Raw genomic sequence first — 27,315 nt, 5'->3', positions numbered from 1 at the left:
ACTATTTACTGTGCAGAACATTTAAGTTCATTAGTTTAGAATTTTGTGGTATAATTTGAAAACATTACAATTATTTTTAATGGAACACAATAAATAGTGGAGGTGTAATTTGAACTACACAGTTAAGTATAGTTTTTCTTTTTCCTGTTTAGCCTCCGGTAATTACCTTTCAGATAATACTTCAGAGGATGAATGAGGATGATATGTATAAGTGTAGTCTTGTACTGTCTCAGTTTGACCACTCCTGAGATGTGTGGTTAATTGAAACCCAACCACCAAAGAACACCAGTATCCACGATCTAGTATTCAAATCTGTGTAAAAATAATTGACTTTACTAGGACTTGAACGCTGGAACTCACGACTTCCAAACCAGCTGATTTGGGAAGATGCGTTCACCGCTAGACCAAGCCGGTGACTTAGTTAAGTATTGTTTATACATGCGTTGTATTACCTTACTCTTCACCAATTGGACCAATTTCTATGATTTATTTTTTTATATTTTAGAGAAGTTTTTCTTTTATGGTTCTGTTATCGTTTTAATATCACTTAAATAAAACATTTCTATGAATGAAAAATTAGATTATCTACAAAGATAATTTTTTTTTATCATTATGATTGTTGATTATTGGATTCCTGCAACAGTATGATATATATTATAATCATATTGATAATATATAAAGTATTTTCATGCAAAACTAAATAAAATTAAAGGAAAAACATAAGGTATAAATGTAATACATGTTACTGTACTGTGTACCTTACCTCATGCTAACTGTTGAGCCTCTTAGCACTAGATCTCTGCATTTTTTCTTATTTTTATCGAGATTCAGGTTTGTTGTCTTTATGTTTCTTGTGATTGTTTAATTTTTTATTTTTTTACAGCATTCATAAACTAAAAATGTAAACTAGGATATACTAAAAACAATAAAAAAACTTCAAAAAATGTGCTAAAAGCTCTGATTGTTTAAATAATTTAAATTTTCACTATTTGAAGTCTGTGAAAAATTAAATGCTAGTTAGGTGGATGGATAGTTGTTAACTTTTCAGTTTGATAAAGTCAGAATTAAGAGAAACTGAAAAGTATTATTTTATTTGTTTTAGGACACTTTTTGAAGTTGGTTTCATTTTATTATAAAAAACATTTATTGTATTACTTCTATAGTATTACTTGACTATTATTAAACAAAGTAATACTTTTGTTGAGGTAAATTCTCATTTGATCTTATTTCATTAATTTTTTTGTGAATATCGCCTGATATTGCATAAATCTGACTTTTTATTATGTCTTATGAATGTAATAAGTAAAAAATAACTGCCCTAAAATTTATTTTAAGATTTAAATATTAATTTTAAAAGTTATAAATTTAATTAATAGGTCTAAGTCTACCTTTCAAGACGTTTATGTTTATTATTCTTATGAATCAGTGCTAATGATTGATCTATCAACTTTTTGATATCTGAAAATTTTTTTTCCTTTACTGTTTATGATTATATTTTTTCTTTTACAAATTTGTTCACTTTAAGAAAAAATCATGATGCTAAGTATCTATTGCTATAAATTTATTAATATATTTATGTTAACAGGTTTTTTTTTATTACTACATTTCTTCATCTGCTGACTGTTTTTTTTTTGGGTGGGGGAAATGATGATGGGATTTTTACAGTCAAATGTTCCTCTTGATGCCTACATATATACTGACAGGATTGAAATATGAAAGTTTTAACTTTTGAAAAAATGCTGTACATCTTTGGGATTCAAAGATTCAAACCCAGAACCTTCTGTGTGAAAGATAGACTTCTTGCTGACTACATTATGAGTGTTACTTTTACTGCATGTAAAGATGTTCATTAAATAGTCAATTCCTGTAGTGAACAGATTGAACGTGTTATTTGTTATTTACAGAATTAAAATCCTTTTTTTTGTAGCCTAGCAGATTTATGTTCAGAAATGTATTTGGCTCAGTGTAGAGGCATTGAAGACAGTTTTACCCATCAAATTCTCTAACAAGCCTGTCATTGAGTGTTAATTCTTATTTAGGCTAAATTATTTTCAGTAGTAGCTTATGACTTTTGTCAGTTTGCCCATAATGTTGTACTTCAAAAACTGTTATAAACAAAAACATATTTACATGCAAGGTATTTTTGTTTTTTACACATATCTAGGTCCAGATTTATAATTAATTTTAAAATTTTCTCAGGTGCTAAACAAACAGAAAATGAATAATAAATTTTATATTCTGTTGTTAATTTTTAATTAAAAATAATTGTAATAAAATAATAACTTAAAGCTCATATCTGAAATTTTTACTATTGCTGAATATTTTTCTGATAATTTTTTTGTAGGAAAAATATTTAACAGTAGTAAATATTTATAATATACTATCTGACCTAGCAATGCTTCGCTATTGCTAGATTTGAGTGTATATATATATATATATCAAATAGTTAGAGAGATAGAGAGAGAGATTAAATGAACAAACAAATGAAAGTTTGATACAACAAAAAACACTGAACATTATGGAACATCACAAAATTTAACCTTTCTTTTTTCCTTCTTTCTCTTTTCCAATTTTCACCCCTTCTCCTCTTCGCCATTCCCTTTTTCCTCTTTCCCTTCTTCTTCCCTTTTTTGCAAAAATATTTCTTTTCACGTAACTAATATAATATAATATGAGTCAAATCGCACCATAATTACAATTTTCCAAAATATCTCGACCCCAGCACTACCTGGTGGGTCCAAACTAATTCAGAAATCTTACGGGCGTGCACACATCAACTCACCAAAGTTTATCACAATCAGATGAATGCTATATGAATGTATACGGGACAAACAAACATTCATTTATATACATATATATATTTGATTTGAGTATATATATATATATATATATATATATATATATATATATATATATATATATATATATATGTATACAAAAATAATAATAAATAATTATGTATACATTAATTAATATGTAAAAGTGTAAGAATAAGTATTTGTGAAAGTAAAATTATGTGACATAAAGAACAAAATTTTTTAATTAAGTTTATTTTGTTATATTTAAATTTTTTTTTTAAGTCTATGTTTGTTTTTATGTGCAGGGAAAGGTTGTAATACGACCAGTAGCATTTAAACCTGTACCTACTGCAGCTAGGTTTACCAATGCTGGTGAACATTATGGATCAACACCAATTCTAACTCGCCCAGGATCCCATCTTACTTTATACGGCAGTAAGTTATTATTATAATTTGAAATAGCTTTATTTTATTTTATTTAATGAGGCTCTCTCTCTCTCTCTCTCTCTCTCTGTGTGTGTGTGTGTGTGTGTGTGTGTGTGTGTGTGTGTGTGTGTGTGTGTGTGTGTGTGTGTGTGTGCATGTGTGTTTGTTTAAAGAACTGTGTGACTGCTTTACTCACAAGATTTTTATAGTTTCCAATTATAGATTTGTTACATTCTTTTAAAAATGCATATCGATCCTACTTTGTTCCACACTATAGATTGATTCAGGTAATAAATTATTCTTACAAGAATTAATAATCTGTAAGTAAGACCACAAATGTGACTTAAAAATTTACAGAAATCAAGGATTTAAAAATTAGAAAAAAAAAAACAGAATAACCAACATACATAAGACAATGACCTAAACTTGTTACATGTTTATCCAAAGTTACAATATAATAAAAGCCACACATATCTCACCTGCACATGTGGACATGCATGCACACCCGCACACACGCAAACAACTTAACAAGGAATTGAATTTTCTGGTTTATAAAATTACAGCAAATGATGCTTATCCAGACACAAATTAAAAAATGTTATATTCATAAACAGTAGAAGCACAACAATATATTAGAACAAATTGAAATTTAAAATCTGATTTGCCTACAACCTAATATTATCTTGAATATTGTGTCATATTTTTAAACACATCTTCTTTGATTCAATGATAAAATCATAATTTCCCTACTCATTTCCCATATCTAATATACCACATCTTAAAACTGTTTATACTAAAACTGATTATATTAGCCTATAAAAATTTTTTTTTATTAGGACTTACATTAGTGTTGATCATTGATTGTCCTTCTAAACAGACATAGACATTCATTACATTCAATTTCTTTCTTTTTTTTTTTGTAAGTGAAATATCTTCTGCTATACTTATGTCATAAACTTTTGTATAAATTACACTGTAATTGATTGTACTTTCATAATTTTTCTGCTATGGTTGATATCTTATTTTACTACATTGGCTTATACTATTCATGTAATATTTAACAATTAATATCGTATTTCAGACATGTTAGATTAGCCACCATAAATGATATTGAGTTGTTTAATTGTTTCAAAACTGAACGAGTTATAATACATTTCACCTTCACTATATTGGACCAAATCTTTGTAACTTTGAAAACAAAGTTTTTCTAGCTAACCAAATAGAAAAGCACCTCATATGAAAACCTGAGGTGAAAGAGGCATCACTCAGATTGCTTTCTGAGTAATGATAATAAAGCCAGCCACTGTGATGACTTGAGTAAAGATTTCACTTCTAGGAGTATACAATTGCATTTTTTTGGGTTTGGTATACTAACATACAGTAGCATATTTGAATCAATGGAAAAAATAACATGAAACTATTCCAATCTTCTTTTCCTTAGCATATCTGGAATGAAATGCTTGTTGTTCTTGAAATGGGCTATTCCATTTCTAAATGTTACCTAGTATCATGAAGCAACATATTATGGTTTTGGCATCTTATAAAAATTTCTGATGATAATCACAATATTTATAAAACCGATTTAAAACATCAAATTATACAACACTTAAATAATTTTTCTTATAATATTTTGTTCAAGTATTACTAGATTTCATTAATTCTAAATGTAAACTGAATTTACTTAAAATATAAACAAAAAAGAGGATGAAACTCTTTTCCTCTACTGTTTTTTTGTTAGTCCAAAAATTTTGACAGTTTTTATTGAGATACTTAGAGCAGAAAGTGTGCTGTCCTCAATGTAAAACTAGTTTTATCCTCTTGAGTATTTTCTAAATGTTATGACTTTTTTGTGAGGGGCAGTTATCCTCACTGCTCAAAGATATTATTTCTGTTGATTTAATTAACTTTGCATGTAATCAGATTTTTAAATTTGATCTTATATAATGAAATACTTGTAAAATATTTTTCAATTAAAGAAAAAATAAAAAAAATTTACCCAAGGATTTAGTCATTAATTTTTGTGTTTATTTTAAATAATTTAAATTCTCATTATATAACATAGTTAAAACAACTACCAAACATTTAAAAAATAAAAAAAACAATTTTTTTCCAGAAGTGCTTTCTCATTATTTTAGTGCATCATTGTCTAAATACCAAACAAATATAAATTACTCTTACATATAAAATTAGTAATGCATTTATAATTTTTATTAATTAGTTTACTTACTGTTATTTATAAATAATTGTGATATCCCATTGATGATCCACAAAGATAGTAAAAAAGCATTCCTAAAATAAATTCACATGTATTTTTATTTTATTGATTGGTGATTATTTAAATTACATTATAATTTATGTATCAGTAATTGATAATGTATTGTTATAAGTTTAATAAACTTATTCATTATTATATGACATTAGAAACGTCCTCCAGTCATTCTAAAAGATAATTATTTTGTAACACTTGCATGGTAGTAATTCTTAAAAAGAAAAGAAAATATGAAGATTTATGTTTATTTATGATTAATTCATATCATATTCTGGAAATCTGTGGACGGATAATGCACCTACTGGATCAGGCTCGTGGGCAGCTGTGTTCCTTGTTAGATAGTAAGTGTATCTGTAACTCATTACATCTCTGAATCACCAAGGCCAAGATTTTACATTAAATAGAACTTAATAACAGAATGGTATTCATGAGGCAGATTCAAATAGCTTTTAAAATTATAACTAGTCTGACGTGGTATCACACTGACATCTTCCTGCAATAAGGCAAAAGCTCTCTCTCTCTGTACCATTCTGATATATTTGTTTTGTAAAGATTTTTTCAAGAAAATCTTATTTCATAGGAAAAGAAAAAGTGCTACAGCAGATTTGATAAGAAAAGTTATATTTTTAGTTTTCAGCTGAATGTAAGAAAAATAGTAAGTACGATCTTTTTAAAATTTTGCTCTTTTATTCCTTTTTATCAAGTAGCCCATTGGCAATTTTCATCAGCAAAACTTTTTCAAGTAAGCCCAAGTTGAAAATTTGTGTATAATATTGTTTGATGATTAAAAAAATTCTAAAGAGTGCTTATTTAGTAAAGTTAGTGACTTATAATTTTGCGATAACTTATACTTAGAACACATTCTGTAACTGACATGTTTTTGCTTATTACCACTTAACATTTATCACTCTCTCAAATATCATATTTATCACTTGCTTCAGTTGCTATAAACTTACAAAGAATTTCCTCAAATTGCCATGTGGATTGAGTGATTAAAATATACTCCATGAGATATGGAAATAAATAAACTTTTTTGATTCTGTTAATTTTAATGAATTTTACTATTCAAATGGAAAACCCATATGTTTTAAAATATCATTCAATGTTTTCCTATATTTACTCGTCAGCCTTACTAGTTTAATTTAATTTTATGATAGGAATACAATAAAAATAATATATAAATATATATTTTTCATTTTATAAATTCAATTGTTTTGCATTTATATTTCTTATTGTTCAACAGTTTAGATCAGCCATTATGCATGAAGCAGAATGCACACCATATATGAGGTCACAAATATAAGTAAAAACATTCTTTAAAAAAACATTAATTAAACGCCTACAACAAATAATAATTAACAGTTCACTAAAAATAAAACTTGATTGTCTTCAATACACCAAAACCTGTTCAGATTGAGGACCTGAAATCAGTTGTTTGAAGTTGCACATGTGACTACACAAAAAAGATTTTTTTAAATATGTATTCATGTATACACTGTGTAAGATGAAAATAAAAGCTTGCTTGCATGAGGTAAAGTCGCTGTGCAGAGCTATACAGTAAAAATTCACAGTATGTTTACTGTGAATTTTTGCTTTTTATTTTCATAAATAGCAAAAATTCTTTCTACAGTTAAAATGTATTATCATTTTGTTTAATTTCAGACAATAATTTCTTTAAAAATATTTTGCGTACTTAAAAATATTTCTTGTTGTAAACCATACAAAAACAAATAGGTTAAACTTGTATTAATAGATTTTTATTGCACTCCTTCCATCAGGTGAGTCATAAAATGAATGACCACTTTATATGAATAAAGGTTATCAAAATATTTCATTTGAGTTATATTTATATGCACTTATTGTAATGGGTATTAGTATTGTTGATGTTTAGAGTAATAAACATCATCATTAAATAATGGCCTATGCCCTACAAATTGTAATAATTTATTAATAGCTTAGTAATTTTATAAGTATTCATAGAATAGTTAAGTAATCTTTGTATCACATTGCTGACTAATATTCACTTCTAATGTTGATTTTTCATTTTCAATGATTGATTTAGTTCAATTCTTGGTGTGTCTCAGTATGAATGGTGTATTTGTTTATTTCTGCAATATGTGGTATGTTAGTTGTATGTATTATGTTTTGTGTCTACTAATGAATTTGTATGTTTTTTGTTACTGGATTTTTTTTTACAGTGGCATAATTTAAATCTACCTAATTATCAATAAAACATTTTTAATAAAGTTTGTAATAAAAATATCAATAAAATTTTTCATAAATTGCAATACCTGAATATCATTAAATGATATTTTATGATATATCTAATGAGTTAATAAGATGATACTTATGTATTGCTTATTTATGATATTTGATTCATCGCAACCTTTTTTTATTTGGGTGAGCAGATGGTGTGCAGATAGTGGGTGGATGGTGAATGGTTAGTGGATGGTGGCGGATTTTGGGTGGAGGGTGGGTAGAAGCCCTGAACAAATTTAAGATATTATTGTATACATTATGAAGAGAATAAAACTCTCCAGAGTCAAGCTCGTGAATAGTAAAAAATGAATACTGTACAATTTTTGTAAAAAATCGATGATTTTAAAAATCTTTCAATTTTCATAAATTATTGATTCATCAAATCTAACTTCATAGCTAAAGTTAGGAGAATTAGAAAATGACAAACATTTAATACATGTTCAAGAATGGGAAGAAGGAACCTCTGCAGCTGCAGCTTGTAGGATTTCAATATCTAAAGTTCAAAAACTCTGAAAAAAAGCAGGATCTTCTTAAATGTAAACCACAGTTGTGCTTATTCAGCACGCCAAAAAAGTAAAAATAATGTTTAAAACCAGTTAGTGAATTAGATAGTTTTGATCAAGGCATTGTAAGACAAACAGTTAATGAGTTTCACACAAAACAGTTTCACTGCCTACATTAAATAGATTGCATGAAGAAGTTCAAAATAACATTAAATTTAAAGGTTCTAGAATCACACTAGCAGTTATCCTGAAAGTATTACAGTTTAAGTAATGTAAAACTGATAATAGTAAACTTTTGATTGAGAAAGAAAACATCCAATGAAAGAGGTTAGAATATTTAAAAAATCTGATGTAGACAACACATGATTTCCTTTTTTTAACCTCTGGGACAACCATTAAGTATTGCTTTAGAGGAGGAGATGAATGATCCTCTGAAGCAATTCGTAACGATGGTCCCGGGGTTACAAAATAAAAAAAGGGAAGTCATGTGTTGTCTACATCAGATTTTTTAAAGATTCTAATCTCTTCCACCAGATGTGGAACATCTATGACTTCTTTGTACACCTATTAAATTACATATACACATTTTTTTAAATGAAAAGTAAGTCAAATTTTATTTCATTAATAACTGCTAATACGTTTTCATATATATATATATTTTTTTTTTGTTATTATTGAATTATTATTTATTGTAATATTTTTTTTAAATCGGAGGTAATAATTACTAATAAATCAATATATTTAAATTTCAAAAAGAAGTTAAAAAAGGAGATGAAGTCTGATTCAAATCAATGTATCTTCCCAAGCATCCAAATATTTCATTAATTAAAATTTTATTTAGCTGCATCTCTGGAACCAACAAAAATACATACCACTTATCATATATCTTTGGAAAGCACTCAATGAGCTTATTATTACTGCAGTTAAGAAAAAGTCAAAAATCCAATTTTTTGGATTTTAGGCATTTTTAGACACTTTTGCTTCAGTCAATTGCAATCAAAAGGGGAGGTGCACAACTAGGTGTTAAAACAATCCTAAATCCAAAATTTCAACATCCTTTGGCTAATCGTTTTTGAAATATGCAAGATATATACATACATTTGTACAGACGTCACACCAAAACTAGTCAAAATGGATTCAGGGATGGCCAAAATGAATATTTCAGTTGAAATCTGGAAACTGAATTTTTTTGCATTCACAATACTTCCTTTACTTCGTACAAGGAAGTAAAAGTAACTGATTGAAGGATAAATTTTGGTTGTTTATTTGGATGAATCGTAAATTTTAACACCCCATTCAAAGACAAAATCGTGATCACATGACAGTGGTGCAAGATTAAAAGTATGGATTAATATTGATCAGTTAATCATAATCCATGCTGTAAGAGAAATGGAGTTCATTCCAAATGCATTGTTAACTTGGAAAACGAGTTCAAAAAGTGATGACTATCATAATAGCATCGACAACAATTTTAAGAAGTGGGCATCTGAAAAATTAATTACTTGTCTTCCCTCCTCCCAGACATTGGTTGTATCGATAATACACCATATCACAGTTAAAAGAATTAAATTAATTAAAAGAATTCTAGAGAAGTCTCTGAATTCAAATGATAGGAAATGTAGCATGATTAATTGATTAGAAAAGAACACAATATTCTGTTTAATAAAACAATGTTAACACCTCATTTATATGACATAATTAAATCACGTAGCAATTCATTAAATCATGTATAAATTAAGTACCATTTTGATGAACTATTAAAAAAATAGAGATGGTATGACAGCTGTGAAAAGATATATTGGTAGTAATAACACAACATTTTTAATGTCAGATATTAAAATATTAGCTGAGAAAAAAATTAATGAAATGAATAAGGACGATTGGAAACCCTACTGTGAATGTATAAAAAAAGCTGAAACTGAGTATAAGAAGATGGAACCGTTAATCTATAAAAATGTATGATAAGTCTATTCAACATTTATTCAGACAGTGGTAGTGAAAGTGACTGTTCTGATGAAGACAGAGATGGTGAACTTGCACAGGAACTGGACATAATACAAATTTTAAGTAAGTGTTAACGGTAATTACAAGAAATAATAATAGTATATGTACAATCAACAATTGCACGAAAAAAAGAAAGAAAAAAATTGGAAATTCTAAATAATAAATTATTAAGAATTCTAAATATTGAACATAAATAATTGTACATCTAATTTGGTGTAATTTTGGATATAATATACATTCAAGCATAATTAGAATTTTTTTGGTTTAATTAAATTAAAGTTGTTTTTTTTAATATTTATTTATTGAATTATTAATACTAATTACATAATAATTAATTATACCTAATAAAACGTGATAATAAATAATAATATAATAATAATATGATAATAAATTAAATGTGCATAAATAAAAGTACGATTATTATTTTTTTTTCCTTTTAGACGGGAGTAAATGTTTTCAGGTTCGGTGGTAATGCAGTCTCGACCTTCTCCAACATAAGCTTTTATTTTCATTGTATGCACTATACATTTGTGTATAAACAGTAAAGTTACATGAAAGATACAATTTTTTTTAATTTGGCTAATCTCTATGGCAAATTAGTGATATCTATTTTTTATCCAGAGTGTTAAGTTGCAGTTAGGCTTGGCATTTTTCTCATGTTACAATTTCCATTCCATACTAACAACACCCAAAGATTCTCTGGTGAATTTGTTGTTTAGGGATCAGATTTTGAAATATTTAAAATCATAAACATTTTATACAAATAATTTTCTTTTTATTATAAGAAAAAGTTTACATATACAGTACATATTATTTCTTATATGATAATTTGTTCTTGGTTTGATTTTATTTAAATTTATATTTTACTAATTTTACATATTTTGTTTAATTTCCATAAAATTTTCTTTCAACCTCCCACTATTTTCCTCTCTTTAAAAAATTTCCTGAACTCTCTTAATTATAACATGAATTAAGTAATGTTAAATTCTATTTGAAGGATACCAAAACCCTGTTTGCCTCATCAGGATACCTCTTAGGTCTAGATTACATAAAAGATTATAGCTTAACTTAGCTCATTAAAAGATTAAGGGACCTTATAAAATGAAAGGTTTTGCATTCAAATCAAGGAAGATTTGCAGTATTTCATTCATTATAAAATAATGATAGATTTTTCTTTAATTATAAAATAATGATAGATTTCATCTATCATTAATAAATAATTGGGTGTTAGCCTATTTGAATGGAGAAAATAAATAAATAAAAATATAGATACCCAATGAACATTACAGTAAAATGTTAAAAATTGACAAAACACCTGTCTATGAACAATCCCACATAGTTTTCTTAATTTTTACTAAATTAGATTACATATCTATTAAAAATGTAAATAAAACATTAATTATGAAAGATGAGGAAGAATAAAGCCATGTTTTTCCTGATGGTTGAATTCTCTAACCCAAAAATGACCATGCATTTCACAAGTATCACATTTAAGGAAATGACTGTAAGGATTTCAACTTAAAACTTTAAAAGATTCTAATTGGCATAATCACACTATGAAAATGGGTGTAAGTGAAGAATTAAAATTACCTTATTCTTAAAATTAAATTTTCTTAAAGTTGCAAAATCAGTATAGTGACTATTTATTATTCAGTTAATAACAATTCGCCTTTTTAATTTTTTTTTTTTTTAATCATTTTGAACTTTCTATAAATTTCTGTAATCTATAAATAGTTTCTAGCAATTAAATTTAACATTTTTTTTCATCATACATACAGACCTCTTTTTTTATTTTTTTTAAATGGTCTTAAAATTTATTTTAATTAATATTTTTTAAAACACTTATAACTTATTTATCTTTTAACAAGAAATTTTATTTAAGAAGAAAAATAATTTAATAATTATTTTAATAGTTTTTCATAAAAATTATAAATAATGATTAAAGTTATCTGTTCTTGACTACTGTGATCCCAGAATATACCAGATTGTCCAAAAATAATGCAGCCTAATAAACATTTATTGATCAGAATTTTTTATTAACCACTGAAGCTTTCAATACAAACTTTTATGCACTTTAATCATATTTGTAGAATTGTTTCATAATTAACTCCCATAATTGTTTCATTTTAATTTTTTATCTTAGTCATCTATTGTTCAGTGAAATGAGAATAAATTATTTATTTTTAATTATAATTTTTTTATTTTTAAAGTATTTATTTTTAAAAAAGTGTATTTTTTAAAAAAGTTCCCAGAGAAAAGCTTTGGTGATGTGGGGATACTTTGAGGACCATAATTCTTTTATAATTAGAATGTCATTAAAAAATCACGCTTTTAGTTGCCACGTACATTGTGTTACCTCAGTGTTGTATTTAACACAAATGTATTTAGCTCTGTCTTAGGTTTCCAAAATATTGATAAATTAAGTTATAGCATCTTTGTAAACATGATTGTACAATATATTTATTTACTGGGTGGAGTAGAGAGTTTTGCCTTACAACCAGGAAAGTTCTGGGTTCAAGTTCTGATCAAGGTAGACATTTTTCATACACTACAAAATTCATTTCTCGTTTTAGAAAGTAAAGTTATCTAATTGCATACTAACCTGTTGTTGCCAATAAAAAATTGTGATGATGTTCAATATTGTAAGTGAAATTTTTATTCTGGAACAGCTTCTTCAGGAATTGGGCTAGATCAGTGGTTAGCATTTAGTCTATATTATTTCATGTAAAGGAAAAATGAGGATACTATTAGATAGGTGACATTTTATTGTCAGTAATTAATTTGAAAGTAGGTTGTTGGAAAAATTCAAAACTTGAGCAGAGAGGTGCAATCAGTTCAATTTGAAATATGTGTTGATACAATTTCATTCATTGACTATTTGGCAAATGTTAATAATTTTTACCAAAAACTTTAAGTATATTAAAATTGTTGAATGATTGCTAGACCAGAATTATTAAGCTGTAATTATGATGGTCTTCCTTATATTTAGTTATTAATGTATTCCAGAAATAATTAAAACTATGAGAAAAAAAATTAGTGCAATAAATTAAATTTGTGATAATTAATAAAATAAGCTAATGCAAATAACAAATATTACAGTTATATCAAGTCATTTATGGCATAACTTATAGCTCTTGTAATGTTGACTGCTGATATTGATCAGTAATATCAATAACCAGTTATTAACTTTAAACATTATGCTTTTAACAACTTTATGAACTAAAATTTATATACAGCTATGTTCAAATGTTTTTGCCAATAATTTAATTAAGATGAGTATATTACAAGAAATTTGATAACACTACTATAAAAGAGTAATTGAAAACTTGGCCAAAATAATTAACCAAAAATTCTGGTTATAATCTTTTTAATTTGGTTTTGTTTGGGATTTATAACAGAAGAAAGTGTAATAAGTTTAGGTAACTTTCTTAGTTAATGCATTATTATTATTAAATCGATATTTATACAGCTTTGTTACCTACCTTTATTTGTGTTAAACATGTATATAATATATTCCCATACATCAACTCAAATAGTTAGTTTTTACATCAAACCAAATTATTTAATTTGTTGATTTTTTTATTTTTGTTAGCATCATTGAAATAAATTATTTTATTTTTATAAATTAAAGAATATTTACTACTGAACTGTTATTATAAAAAAGTAGAATATAATACAAAAGTGTAACTAAATCCTTACTGTTCTCTTCCAAACCTAGCTTCAGATAATTGTTATTCTTAACATTAGCTTATTTCAGGAGTGATATGTGTCATGTCAGTTTATCTATTTAATTTTGATATCTAACAAACAATAAGGTAATGGTTCCAGTTTGGATGAAAAACAGTTTAATGCCAGCTTTATGACAGGTAATTTGTGTTTTTGCTATAAAAAGGTCTGTATTAAAACATAATCGTATTTAAGTATGTAACTTAAAACTGATAACAAATCATTTTAAAACTTTCATTTTAAATTTGTAACAATGAAGAACTTCTGTATCAAAACACTGATTTATGAATCTTGACTTAATACGAGAATCTTTATGTTAAAAAATGGTGGTCTGTTGAATTTGGACAAAAGTATTTCAGATCACTTTTGCTAGACTGTATTTATTAAATTTTAGACTATATTTAAAATTTTTATTATAGGTTTTTTATATTTAATAATGTAAGAGTATTTATTTGTGTTTTTGTATAGGTAGCAATGATCTACGTCATACACATGGAAGCAATTCAAATTACTCATTGGATCGTAAGCTACGATCATCTCCTCCACTTGCCATGTCATCTTTGCCACTCACTTCCAGTCTGTTAGGTTATGACAGTTTGGAAAGTGTAAGAAAGTCCCCTGCAAGTTCACGTAATGGACGTATTAACAGGTAACTTAAAACTATCCCTTAAATGTAAATAAGAAATTATGTTGTGTAATAATATCTGTAACAAAAAAATTGTATTTATAAATAATATAATATTATATTAATATTTATACTGATTAAATTTTTAACAATTATCTGGATTACTTTTGGTTTTTGGAAAGTTATAAGCACTAAAAATCTTAAACATTAGAAATATTTTGAGGAATTTGATTTCATGATATGTAAAAGAAAATAAATTTTGTTTTATTAAAATATTCTTGTGAGAATATATATTAAATATAAATTGTTATCAGATAACTTTATTTAATTAATAAGCAATTAATTAACAAAAGAAGAATTAATAACTTCATACAACTACAGCCATAATGTGTTTAAAACTGGTGTTATTAGTTAAAATTATAATAAAATTTGAAAAACCAACATTAGATTCAAAACTAAACTTATCATCATAAAAATGAACCGACATTCTCACAGGTTACATATGACCAATATAAGGCTTTTTAGATATGAAATTGGGGGTTCCACAGGGTTCAGTCTTCGGTTCGGTTTTGTATTCAATCTACTCTGTAGATCTTCCTAGTGCGAAAAATATGACTCTTGCATCCTTTGCTAACGATGCACCAATTATTGGAGTTCATTTTAACTCAACAGTTGTATCAGAGAAACTGCAATTGGAGTTAAACCTTTTCTGTGAATGGCTAGTCAAATGGAAGGTACATGTTAATACTTCAAAATCTCGAGTCATGTGACATTTGCAATGAGGAGGGGAGTTTACTCACGTATCTGCCTAGATAGTTCACACATCTCTCATTCAGGCAACATAAGGTAACTTTTTTTCTCTTTAGCCTCTGGAACCCCATAAGGTATTACTTCAGAGAATGAATGAGAATGATATGTATGAATGTAAATGAAGTGTAATCTTGTACACAGTCTCAGGTCCAGCATTCCTGAGATGTGTGATTAATTGAAACCCAACCACCAAAGAACATAGATATTCACAATCGACAAAATAAGGTACCAGACACTTCATTTGGATCACCGCCTAACGTGGAAAAATCATGTTAGAGAAAAGAAAAAACAATTAAATATCAAGCTTAAATGATGGAACTGTTTATTAGAAAGAAGGTCCATGTTATTGTTAAATAACAACCTGTTGTTGTATAAGGTGTTTTTAAAACCAACATGGACCTATGAGTTACAACTTTGGGGTACGGCAAGCAATAGTGATATCGACATCATCCAAAGGTTTCAGAACAAAGTGCAGAGGAACATTTCAGAGGCGCCACGGTCTTCAAAGAACAAGGTGATCCACGATTACTTAGGAATGTCATCTATTCATGAAGAAATTCACCGGCTAAGTTCAAAGTATCTACTTAAGATTAACACGCACAAAAACCATCTTGCTGTTAATCTTTTGAATAATAGCGAAAATTTGAGACAACTAAAGAGGCTGCATGTGTTGGATCTAGAGGCTGTTGGGCATTGAATATCACCCTTTTCTTACTGAAATTTTGCTGATATTATTTATGAATTATTTTAATTTAGTAATATGAATTCTTTTGTTTTGTTGTTTATGGATTATGAATTCTTATATATGACCAGTGTGTTAATTTGTTATGTGTTCTTTGCTTCTGATATATAGCTTTTTCACAATTTTTTTTTATACTCAATTGTGCTTGTTCTGTTTAGTAAACTATTTAATTTTATTGTTCTCTATATCTATGTTAAGTTATGTTACCATTTAACTTTTTTGTTCTTAACTCTTAATTTTTGAATTGTTTGTATCTTGTTACGTTTAGTTTTATTTTTATTCATTATACTTTTTATTGTATTATACTTTATTTAAACCTTTATATTATCTTGGAAGGTATCACTGGATGCCTCCCTTTCACGTCATTATTGCTCTATACAATTTACTTATAGTTTCATTGTTTAGGAAATAATTGTAAATAAAGCAATACTTGATTGTAAATTTAGAATTCAAAATTGTAATTTTTTAAATTCCAAATTTGTTAATTTTGTGATTTGTATAATTTTTTTTTGTTATTATTAATCATGGCTTGTGGATACACCCTAATAATAATTCTGGCTATGTGGTGGTGACATGAGTTTATAAACATATTAAATAAATCTGGTTTGGTTTTCTGTTTAGACATTAATAATTTCACCCTGTTATCGTACTTATGTGATTAATGAACAATATCCGCTTTTTAATTTGAAATGTGTTTTATTTTTACAACTTATAAGTATTATATTTTTATATATATATAATTATAGTAATGGGAATACTACAGTACTTTTAGATATGCTATATTACTTAATGTTTATTTATATCATATGTTACTGTAAATTACTATTTAAGTACAGTAGTCACATTTTCATAAAATTTAACATTTACTGGCTATTCTATTTAATAAATCAGTTACACCGAACCTGCTGTTATGTCATGGGTGTGTGATAAGATTACAAACATAATCTTCAATCCTTTTCTAACTACATATCTGCTTAAGAAATTAATTTTTTGTAAGTTTAATTTAAATCCTCCTTCATTTATAATATTATGTATTCTTTCACATAAACAAAGCACTATAACTCAGATAGGCTTTTTAACAATTTTGTCTTTGTAAATGATTTGTATAAATTGTGTAATTAATTGCTGTAAGAGTTACTTTAACATTTCCATTATTTATTTTTAAGAGATTATGAAGTTTAAAAGGTCTTGATTTTAAATTTTGTACAGGGTTTTGTTAGAATGCGCCATAACCAAGGAAACACAAAAAAAATTACTTTTCAGGTTGAGAAGAATGAGTTTCCCACTCACACAAAATTAAAAAATAAATGTGCTTTAATTTTTCTTCTAAAAAGTTTTTGATCAAATACAAATAAGTGAGATGACAGAGAAACCATTTTGTAATATGAAAGTGGCAGAACCAAGAAATAAAATTTCAAAAAACTTAAATTTTTAATACAATAATATTTTTCATAGAACATACAAAATAAGCAAGAAAGTGGAAAAAAAATAATAATTTTTAACTGGGAGCAGGATCACAGCTGAAGATTTCAAAAAGTGTTTTAGACAAAAGTTTTTGCTAGTAATGTTTGCTTTCATTTTTGTTACCTTCTGGGGTTTTATTTCAGACATTAATTTGATGCGCTGTATAGCCTATCATTACTTCTGATAATAGAGGTATAGCCTATCATTACTTCTGATAATAGAGGTTTCCAATTGAGAATTATTCATTTAAATTACATTGTTAATTTGTAATTTATATACACGTAAGTTGTCACCACTGTAATGGTTGTAGTAGACCTAGTACAAAACATTCATTCTCAGAACACTTCCAAGAATGGGAGAGTTATCGGTTAAAAGGGAGGAAAGAACAAAAACATTTCATGTTAAACTTGCTAAGGAAATTGGGGAATGAGAAATTATTTCCTATTGTTTTGTTCATCAAGCTGCATGTAGATTAGCACATCAGCATGCTAAACCCATTGAAATATAAGTGATATTCAGTCCTACATCTAACACTTTTAATCTGTTCATGAAAGTGGCTAGCATTTATCAAACATCATAAGTGTCAGAGAAAGAGCAACTCTGGCTTATGCCAATTATATCTAAGATTGTGACATGCATCAATAACATAATGTAATGTAACAAACAGACATAATGTAATATAATGTCATGTAATATAACAAACTGACTGACAGAGGTTCTATAAATTTTAAAAATTCTATTCAATAATATAACAAAAAAAAAACAACTTTAAAACTATCAGAAATGGAGATTTAAAGATATACACTTTAGTTTCATTAATAAAGATGGTTGTTATTGCTGTTTTATTTTTTATATTATTTTTTTCTTTTCTTTTGTATTCTTCTCACCCTTTTTTTTCATTTGCTTTTGTAGTAGGTTGTTAGCATCTGAAGGATCTGGAAGTCTTGTAGATCTAACACCTTCACCATGTGAGTCAGGAGTTATGGCGGAACTGGAAGCAGCTCTGCGAGAACGAGACTCAGAAGTAGCTTACTTGCGACAAACAATGGAACATAATGAACAAGTAATATTTAGAGTTTATCAAGAAAAAGAGAGAGCATGGGAACGTGAAATGAGACGAGTCAAAGCACTGCATGAAAATAGACTTCGGACAGCTACTCAAAAGTCTCATAAATTAGAACAAATGCTTATGATGCAGACGTATCAGGTACAAAAATCAATTTTTAAAGTTTATTTTTTTATTCTATTGTAAGGTTAGGTAAATTATTTATATTTTTGCAGTATTTGTAAATTTTTTTCATAAATTTTGAAGAAAGTAAAAGTTTTAGTGATTCATTTTTAATTCCTGTCACTCAAGTACTTCAGCCTGAATGACAGTTTGCTGCTGCCTTCTAAATGACTAATGAAATTACATAATCATTTTAAATTATCTAGTAGTATATAAAAAAAAGTTGCATAAATTCTGTGTAGTCATTAAAAAAAAATTATCATTTAATATGTTATGTAAGTATTCTTTTTTTGAAGTAAAATTTGTGTAATTTATTTTACTTAAATTTAACTTACCCAATCCATCTGATTAGGTGACTGTTACTGTTCTAATCAGTTTTTTACTAGATGCTTCAGGAACTATTCTCAAACCCATTTAGCTAAAATTATCTCTGCATTCTCATGTTATTATTGTATTTGGCAATTGGGGTTCAGTTAAAGGGATTCTTTCAGAATTGATCAATCTTAGACTAAACAAGAACAGCTGTATTAATTGCACCTCTTACAACTGAAAACGCTCATAACATTTCATGGAGTAATATCCTGAAAATTAAATAAGATAAAATGACAATAGTCAAAACAGTTTTTTAATGCGCCAAGACCATAGATGAACTTTTTTTAACTTGCCTGGATTCAATGCAATGTATGCTGCTGCCATTTTTAGAGCAGCCAATGACATTCAAAAGAAAGAAAAAAGAAAAACCTGTCAAACTAAAAATATCCCTATAAAAGTTGAGAGATAATATCATTTACAAAAATTGAAAAAAAAAGTTTATTCAGATCAGATGATAATTATCCATTATACACATCACATCAGGATTAGATACACTGTTCCATAAATAAAAGAAAGAATTGATCTATCTGTTTTTCACAGATTTTAATCTGTGAAAAACAGATAGATCTGTTATCTTCAGTTATTCCTTTAGGAATAACGGTAAAAATGTTATCAGAGCAGTGTGAAAAATTAATTATAAGAAGAAATAATAATAAATAACTGAAGGGATTAAAAATACATAGAATAAATATATAAAATAATAGTAGTAAAGAAAGAATGTGAAGATATGTAAGTTAATAAATATAAAAATATATTATTTAAAAAAAATAATTTTTCCGCATACTGCTTTACTTTTCTTTCATTTTTTCATTTCCATTATATTTAGCATTTGCAGAGATCTCACTAAATTGGAGTATACTTGAATGTAAGTTTAAATTAAAAACAAAGTTAAAAAACATTCTTATCAATAATTCAAAAACAATAGTTTCATTATCTACAATTAATTGTAATAGCAACAGATAATTCATCTTATTTCAGTTATTGAGATGAAAATCCTTTCTACATTTTAAATTGTTTTAATTCTAAATCTCCTCATATATGTCTCAATGAAGCAGAGATCTCTGTAACTAACCAAAAAGGAAGAAAAATAATAAAAAGTAAACGGATAAATTAACTTTTATACATAATTAGTTTTATTCTAGAACTAAAATGCAATCTCATAATTAATTTATAAGGCTTTAATGGAAGTAAAGATTCAGAAAATGAAAACTTTTTTCAGTTAATATATTTAAAAAAAAATATCAACAGAATAAATACTGGTCCTGTAAAATAAAATATTTTAATTTTTTTAATTAAGTAGTGGAGGATCTTGCAAAAGAATTGGTAATTTATTAAAGTACCAACAGAAGCATAATAAGGTCCTTTTTCATTTGCCAAAGTTTTCTGCCAAGTTTTGTGAAAATACTTCTATTGTTTAGTATTATAGAGATGGATATTATTATTTTTATGAATAAATTACAATAAAAACAAGTATTTAAGAGCTACTTATAAATCAATAAAATTTGCTTTTATTATTTGTGTGCACTTTTTGTTCAGAAAACAAGTTGGTCTGTGTTGACTGGAAATGATTTTTTTTTCTTTTATGAGAAAGCAATTTTTAAAGATATATCTGTTATTTTTCAATTTCAGATGTTGTTTTGTATTTTGACCATTTTGTTCTATTTCATTAAAAGATAGACAATGGATTATTAAACAGAAAAAACTACTGATTAAATGTGTAATCTTTACTTAAAAAGTTTAATAATTTGATCATAATTGGCTTAAATTTGAATTTAAGCAAATAGGGTACATTTAAAAAATATTTCCTGCGCAGTGAAAAACAAAACAAATATTCATTTCAAAACAATTGATAGTTTACATACATGGATGATTGTTATTATCATAAATTGTATGCTTAAAACATAATTAAAATTACGAGGTTTTTAATTTTCTTTGGTAAAGAAAAAATAGCCTTAAACAATAAAACAAACCCAAATAATTTTTTTTAAACATTAGCATTCTTACCTAGGGACAAATAATTCTACTTAAATTTAATCTGTGCGTCTACTGTATGTGTATATGTGTAGTGTTTTTAATCTACTTAAAATTTGATAATAATTGTTTAATAAAATTATGTTTGATAAGTTGCAACAAGACAAAAAAAGATTAAGAGAAGAAGGAGAAAGAGCAGAAAGAGAAGGTGGTGAACTTCGGCAAGAAGTTGAGCTTCTTCGAGGGCGGTTGGAAGAAACAGAGTGGGGACTCTGTCAGAAATCTGGAGAACTTGCACTTCTGAAGTCACAACTTAAAGAAACTCAGGTATAAATTGCTAAAGTTACTTTATGACCATGATTTTTTTTATTTTATTTTCGTTCAAATTCTATAGCTAAGTAAATCCCAGTGTGTTTAAATTATATTATTAGCTGAAAAATATTAAAACAGAAGTGACAGTTTTTTTTATTTCAATGTTTATTATTATTTATTTCCAACAACACTGCATATTTAAGTTGTAAATTCTAAACATCTCATTTTAAACAAAATAGTAATGTTTTATTTTCAGTTAAAGATGGAACAAATTTTTTTTCTTGCATCTCAGATTATTAAGAAATCTCATTTTTGTAAATTATTTTATGATTGTAAAATCACTGATAAAATTTTCAAGATTAGACATTAATTGTAGTAAAACCAGGTACATGAATGACAAGACAAAAATTGGACTGTAAAAATCAAGAAAAAGAAGCCAACTGTGAATGGGTAGCTGGAGGAGGGTGTAGTTTTCCTGATCAGAATTAAGATGAATGCATGCATATTAACTTGACAGGTTCTTATCAATACTCATTTGAAATGTTCAATACTGTCCCTTGTGTGTATCAAGCATGGTCTCCAGGAGCATAACAAGTCACTTGCTACATCCAATCAAGAGACTAGTTAATGATTTTTAAGGTGTATTAATGACATAGTTTTAGTAGTACTACTACTACTACTTCAATCTATTGCGATTAATTGATTTTAAAAATTAAAAAATGTTGATTTGTAATAATGTTGCTTAGTAGTTGATTAATCCAGTAATAATGTGTACCATCTGAAAAAATGTTGAAATTAATATTATTAACAAAAAAATTAATTGACCTTTTTTAAGTATTTTTATAACTTTTGATCTACTGTACACTTTGTATTAAAATATTAGAATATAATATATATGTGTAGTATTAAATGAGAGTTTTGTTTGTGTAGAATATTTAATATTTATATAAAATACATATTTAAATGTGTTATTATTTTATTTAGGGAGAACAGGCCAACAAAGGTCATGAAGTTGTTTCATTAAGAAGTGAGATAAGAGAATTGAGGTTGTTACTGGAGCAAAGAGATTTAGAAATTGCAACGTTACGTTCAGAAATGGATGAAAATTCAAGACACCATAAACAGTTACAAGAGCAATATGTGATTGAAACCAATAAGCTGAAGCTTGACATCGAGGAACTTGAAGCCAAGCTTGCACTGGTATATTTTAATCATTTATCCAGTGTTTAATTTTATTTACTATATTATTTAAGTTTAATAGCCTGATGTTGCATCCAAAACACCAATATTTAACTACACTGCTACAAATCTTTTTCTTCTTTCTTTTCAATTTACACAGTCTCCAAACAAAATTTCATTCTATTCATTTTACTTTAAATTCTTTGTAGTTATAATAAAAAAAAATCCCTTTTGGCATGCCGGAAGGCAGAGGTAGATTTCACCACTGGTAATTAGGGGATAAAAAAGATTTCAACCATAAAGTTAAGAAAAACTTCAAATTTACTCAATAGGACAATGGTTGCATGTGAAAAAATGTTCACAAATTTAGCATACAATAAGCCTCATATTCTAACAATTCCAGCAACATTTTGGTTACATCCCTTGCCGTAAGGGTTGGTCATATTAAAAATTGTTTCAGAAAAATGTTTTAGCTAATGTTTCGAGGACTACCACTTTACACCGATTTGATGCTATGTCTATTAATGAAGATATGATTGTTTTTGTGTTAAAAACCCCATTTTTATAATTAATTCTGTTGCCGACCTAAGTAATAAAATTAGATTTATTTTGTAAAAATCAGTCATTATTTTATAACAATGTAAAATGTATAATTGTTGGGAAAAGCTTAGTAATTTTTGAATAAGGCAATGCACAAAGAAGCTAAGTATACTATTAGCATTGTTGTAATCTGGTTACAATGTGACTTTTTCCTACAAAATATAGTAAAATAAAGATTCGTAGCAGTTGGAAATTTTTATTACACTAAAAGATCAGAATGTCTTATAGCCCAGCTGACAACATATAATTTAGAATTAGGCCTCAGAGCAGTCAACCAGTTGAAAATTAAAAAAAAAAATAATAAAAATGTATCATTTTATTTATTAAAGATTCATGGAGCAATATGACAGAACAAAAATTTTAAAAGTTAAAGTTAAATACAAAGTAGAATTTCAAAAGGTAATTCACTAAAATCCTTTTTTAAAAACATTAACAATATTCTACATAAGTTAGTTAATCCTTGTTACCTTTAAAAATTAGCATTACACTACTAGTACCTGTCTTAACAATGTTTATACTGTGCTCTGTTAACCTGAGATATAAAAATCTTAGATAAAATTTGAACTACTAAATACCTTTATTAAAACTAACATAATTTTTTTTTTATCAAAATATTTTGAATACATAAAAAATATAATAACTATATACATAAAGTACGGATAAATTTAAAAAAGTACTCGAAGGCAAATAATAAACATAATAATTACAATTACTTCATTATTTGATTTTTATATTTAAATTTTATTTTTACTTTCCTGTCTAGCGCTATAGCAGAGCTGTAACTTTAGAAGATAAAGAATTGTAACTGGTCCACTTTGGGAATATGCGGTTTTCACTGGATCTTGATATTTTACACCTAAGAAACCTAAAAAACCAGTTGTTCATATGTGTGTGTGTGTGTGTGTGTGTGTGTGTGTGTGTGTGTGTGTGTGTGTGTGTGTGTGTGTGTGTGTGTGTGTGTGTGTGTGTGTGTGTGTGTGTGTGTGTGTGTGTGTGTGTGTGTGTGTGTGTGTGTGTGTGTGTGTGTGTGTGTGTGTGTGTGTTTGGTCTTGCACTCCTTATATCTCCAGAACTACTGGGCTGATTTGGATCAAACATGGTCAAATTACTTCTATAGATGGGGCATTGATGCCATTAAATTTTCAACTTAAAAGATCAAGTTGGTGAAGCTGAGGTGAGGCTATACAGCAAGGTCACTCTCAGTATCTCAAGATTTTGCCTAATTAAGGTCTTATTTTTCTTAGGCACATTTGTTAACAATTAAAGAATAATAATAATTGCAAAAAATGTTTTTGCAAAATCGCATCCCCACTCTCAAAAAATGATCTAAATAAACTATCAGCTAAGTAGATATACTGTCTCAATAGTACCCCCTCTCACCACAAAGAGTGTTAGTGTAGCACTGACGTACAGCTGTTGTAGTCGTCTGCTATGCTGTAAAATCACAGGTAAGTGTAGAATTAAACAAATGAATAATATTTAAAGTGTATAAAAATATTTAAAGTAGCTGCTAATACTGCCACACCTGCACGAATAAAATACGGTGGCACTTTAATTAAAATCATTGAATTAAATAAACAAAAAATATTATATTTAAATAAAATTATAAATATTTTAAATGTGTGTGTAAGAAGTGCATAAAAAAAAAGCCGCATGATGGGAAAGTCCTACAACTGTGTTGTCAGTTTTTATTTTCACGATAATTTCATTTCATGAAAGTCAGTTTGTTAATTCGTCATCTTTGCACTCCATGTGAGTAATATTTTCTGTATAACACCCACTGTAGTGGGTGTCATTTACATGAGTTTACATCATTCATATTGGTTTGGGATCCTCAGTAAATCTTGATTTGTTTGTCTGTATATATTACATACACTATATAACTAAAAACTGCATTTGGTGCTTCCATATTAACACATTAAAATGATTTATATAATGGTCAAGGAATACAGTGGATTTTATTATAAACTACTTCTAAGTTTTATATACCTTTCTGGTCATCTGCTGTAAGGCTTGGAAGCACTTTATATTAAATCTAAGTATAAGTGTGATGTAAACATTGCGAATCCAGGCTCTCAAGACTAAGATGGTTTAGCTTTACATATTATATATTGCAATGTTTTTTCTGTATTTTTTATAAAAAATCGACTAAAGTGAAGTCGGTAAGTAACTATTAACACAAGCTGGATATTTTATTTATTTTACTTAAGATAATGTGAATGAGCATATTAGGCAATATTAGTGTGATAAAGCTGTAAATTTGTGATGTGCGAAATGATTATATGAGCTGTTGGACAGCAAGTAAAAGGTTAAGGAAGCTGCTTATGAACTAACTGTTCCTCTGCTGTTTTGCAGAAGAAGCATTGTTTAAGCCAATCTAATTCCCTTTGTATCTATCTAGAGAAAAGAGAATGGAGGTAAAGGAAAAGAAGGAGTTATCCATAGAGTAATTGTGAGCCTTCTGAAGATTAGGTAATAAACAACTTTATTAAAATTATAATTCAATTAACACAAGTGGTATCTTTTCTCAGGAGACAGGGCAAAGATAGAAGAAAATAAAGAAAATTATTGGGGGATTTACAAGTAACTAAGCTAACAATGATTCTAGAATAAACAAAGAAAACCCCAGATATTTTTTTCAAGTTGCTTAGATTTACCTACTTTATGTGGTACACTCTTCCTTGCTTCAGGAAATTAATCACAGCATAACTTATAGCTAACATACTTATTTTGGGATCCTCAAAAAAGTTTGGAAATCAATACAATATCATTATTAATTTTACCATTATCACCTGCTGCTGGTATGAGTAATACTGTAGGTTCTTGAGTTTAATCATTTAATGTTATTTCGGATAAATTTCCATGTTAATTTTAATTTTTGATATCAGTTTAAATGCAGAAGTAGTGAAAAAGAAGCACATTCACCCAAATATCAACTCAGTACTATGACCTTCTTTCTAATTAAATTCACTGGCCAAAAACAGTTAACTCTGAATAAAATTTAGACAAAATAAACTAAACACTGTGTTTACAAAAATATTAAAATAAAGTTGTTGATTTCTGCTCCATTTAATTTCATAAAAAGAAAGTCTTCTCTTTTATATTTTCAGATTAATGTTCCTGAATCAAAAGAGAATTCTGAAATAGTTGAGGAAGATAAAATAAAAAATGTAGATGTAAAAGAGAAAAGATATGAAGAAGAATTAGAACTACTCAAGAAAGAACTTGCTGAAGAACAAATGGAATGGGAACGTGAAAGACTGCAGTGGGCTCAAGAAAAAGAAAAGGTTCTCAGCTATCAGCGTCAACTGCAGTTAAACTATATTCAGATGTACCGTCGTACTCGCACCTTAGAAGCAGAATTAGAGAGTCTGAAACTTGAATTGGATCTTGATAGTAAAACTAGAAGAAAAAAACAGATCTCTTTACCTCAAACTGCAATACAGCTTTAACAAATAAATTGTTACCTACACCATTGACAACTGGAATACTATTCTACTCTATTAATGTATTTGAAATCAATTTGAGCTAAAATTTTACATGTGATTTTTATATGATGAGAAAAATAAATTTATTCAGTAATCATATAGTATTACTTTTTTCAAAATATTTGCCTAATTTATATGAATGTATCAAGTGTAAATAAATATGATAACTTAAAGAACATATTTAAATATGCAAATCAAATAAATAAATATTACCTTATTTGAACAAAGTTTTCTATATATCACATTATTTATCATATTTTGTTGTTAGGGGAAAAATACATTGTAAGTAAATCATATCTATTTATATGAGCAGTATTTCTGTTAATTATTTTACAGAATATATTACAGAAATATTAATCTACTAATACCTGACTCATAATTAATATGTTTTCATAAATAGTGATTGTGAAAATAATTTATAATTTTATTTTTCCTTTATTAAAAATGCATCTGTGTTGTGATACTTCAGAAATTAATATAATACTAATTTTACTTGTAACTGAATTTTTTAGTAGTTATGATGTAAACTCAGTTACAGT

At 27.2% G+C, this 27,315-nt stretch overlaps 1 protein-coding gene across 3 annotated transcripts in view; it reads left to right on the top strand.

The window, feature by feature from the left end:
- The window catches only part of LOC142325396 (leucine zipper putative tumor suppressor 2 homolog), a 353,005-nt gene extending 326,024 nt beyond the window's left edge, over window positions 1-26,981 (top strand). Inside the window, exons 2-7 of one of the 3 annotated variants that reach the window (XM_075367119.1) lie at window positions 3,104-3,233; window positions 14,454-14,634; window positions 18,539-18,833; window positions 21,351-21,524; window positions 22,494-22,709; window positions 26,399-26,981. In XM_075367119.1, the coding sequence (XP_075223234.1) occupies window positions 3,104-3,233; window positions 14,454-14,634; window positions 18,539-18,833; window positions 21,351-21,524; window positions 22,494-22,709; window positions 26,399-26,740 (1,338 nt within the window). In that variant the 3' untranslated portion in view covers window positions 26,741-26,981. The remainder of the gene's footprint in view (window positions 1-3,103; window positions 3,234-14,453; window positions 14,635-18,538; window positions 18,834-21,350; window positions 21,525-22,493; window positions 22,710-26,398) is intronic. The other 2 variants (XM_075367117.1, XM_075367118.1) reach the window with 2 other exon arrangements.
- Window positions 26,982-27,315: the final 334 nt, after the last annotated feature.

This window comes from Lycorma delicatula, chromosome 5, assembly GCF_047948215.1.
Source record: "Lycorma delicatula isolate Av1 chromosome 5, ASM4794821v1, whole genome shotgun sequence".
Classification (NCBI taxonomy): Eukaryota; Metazoa; Arthropoda; class Insecta; order Hemiptera; family Fulgoridae; genus Lycorma; species Lycorma delicatula.
Note: the sequence above shows the minus strand (reverse complement) of the source record. Positions and strands in the feature narration are given on the sequence as shown.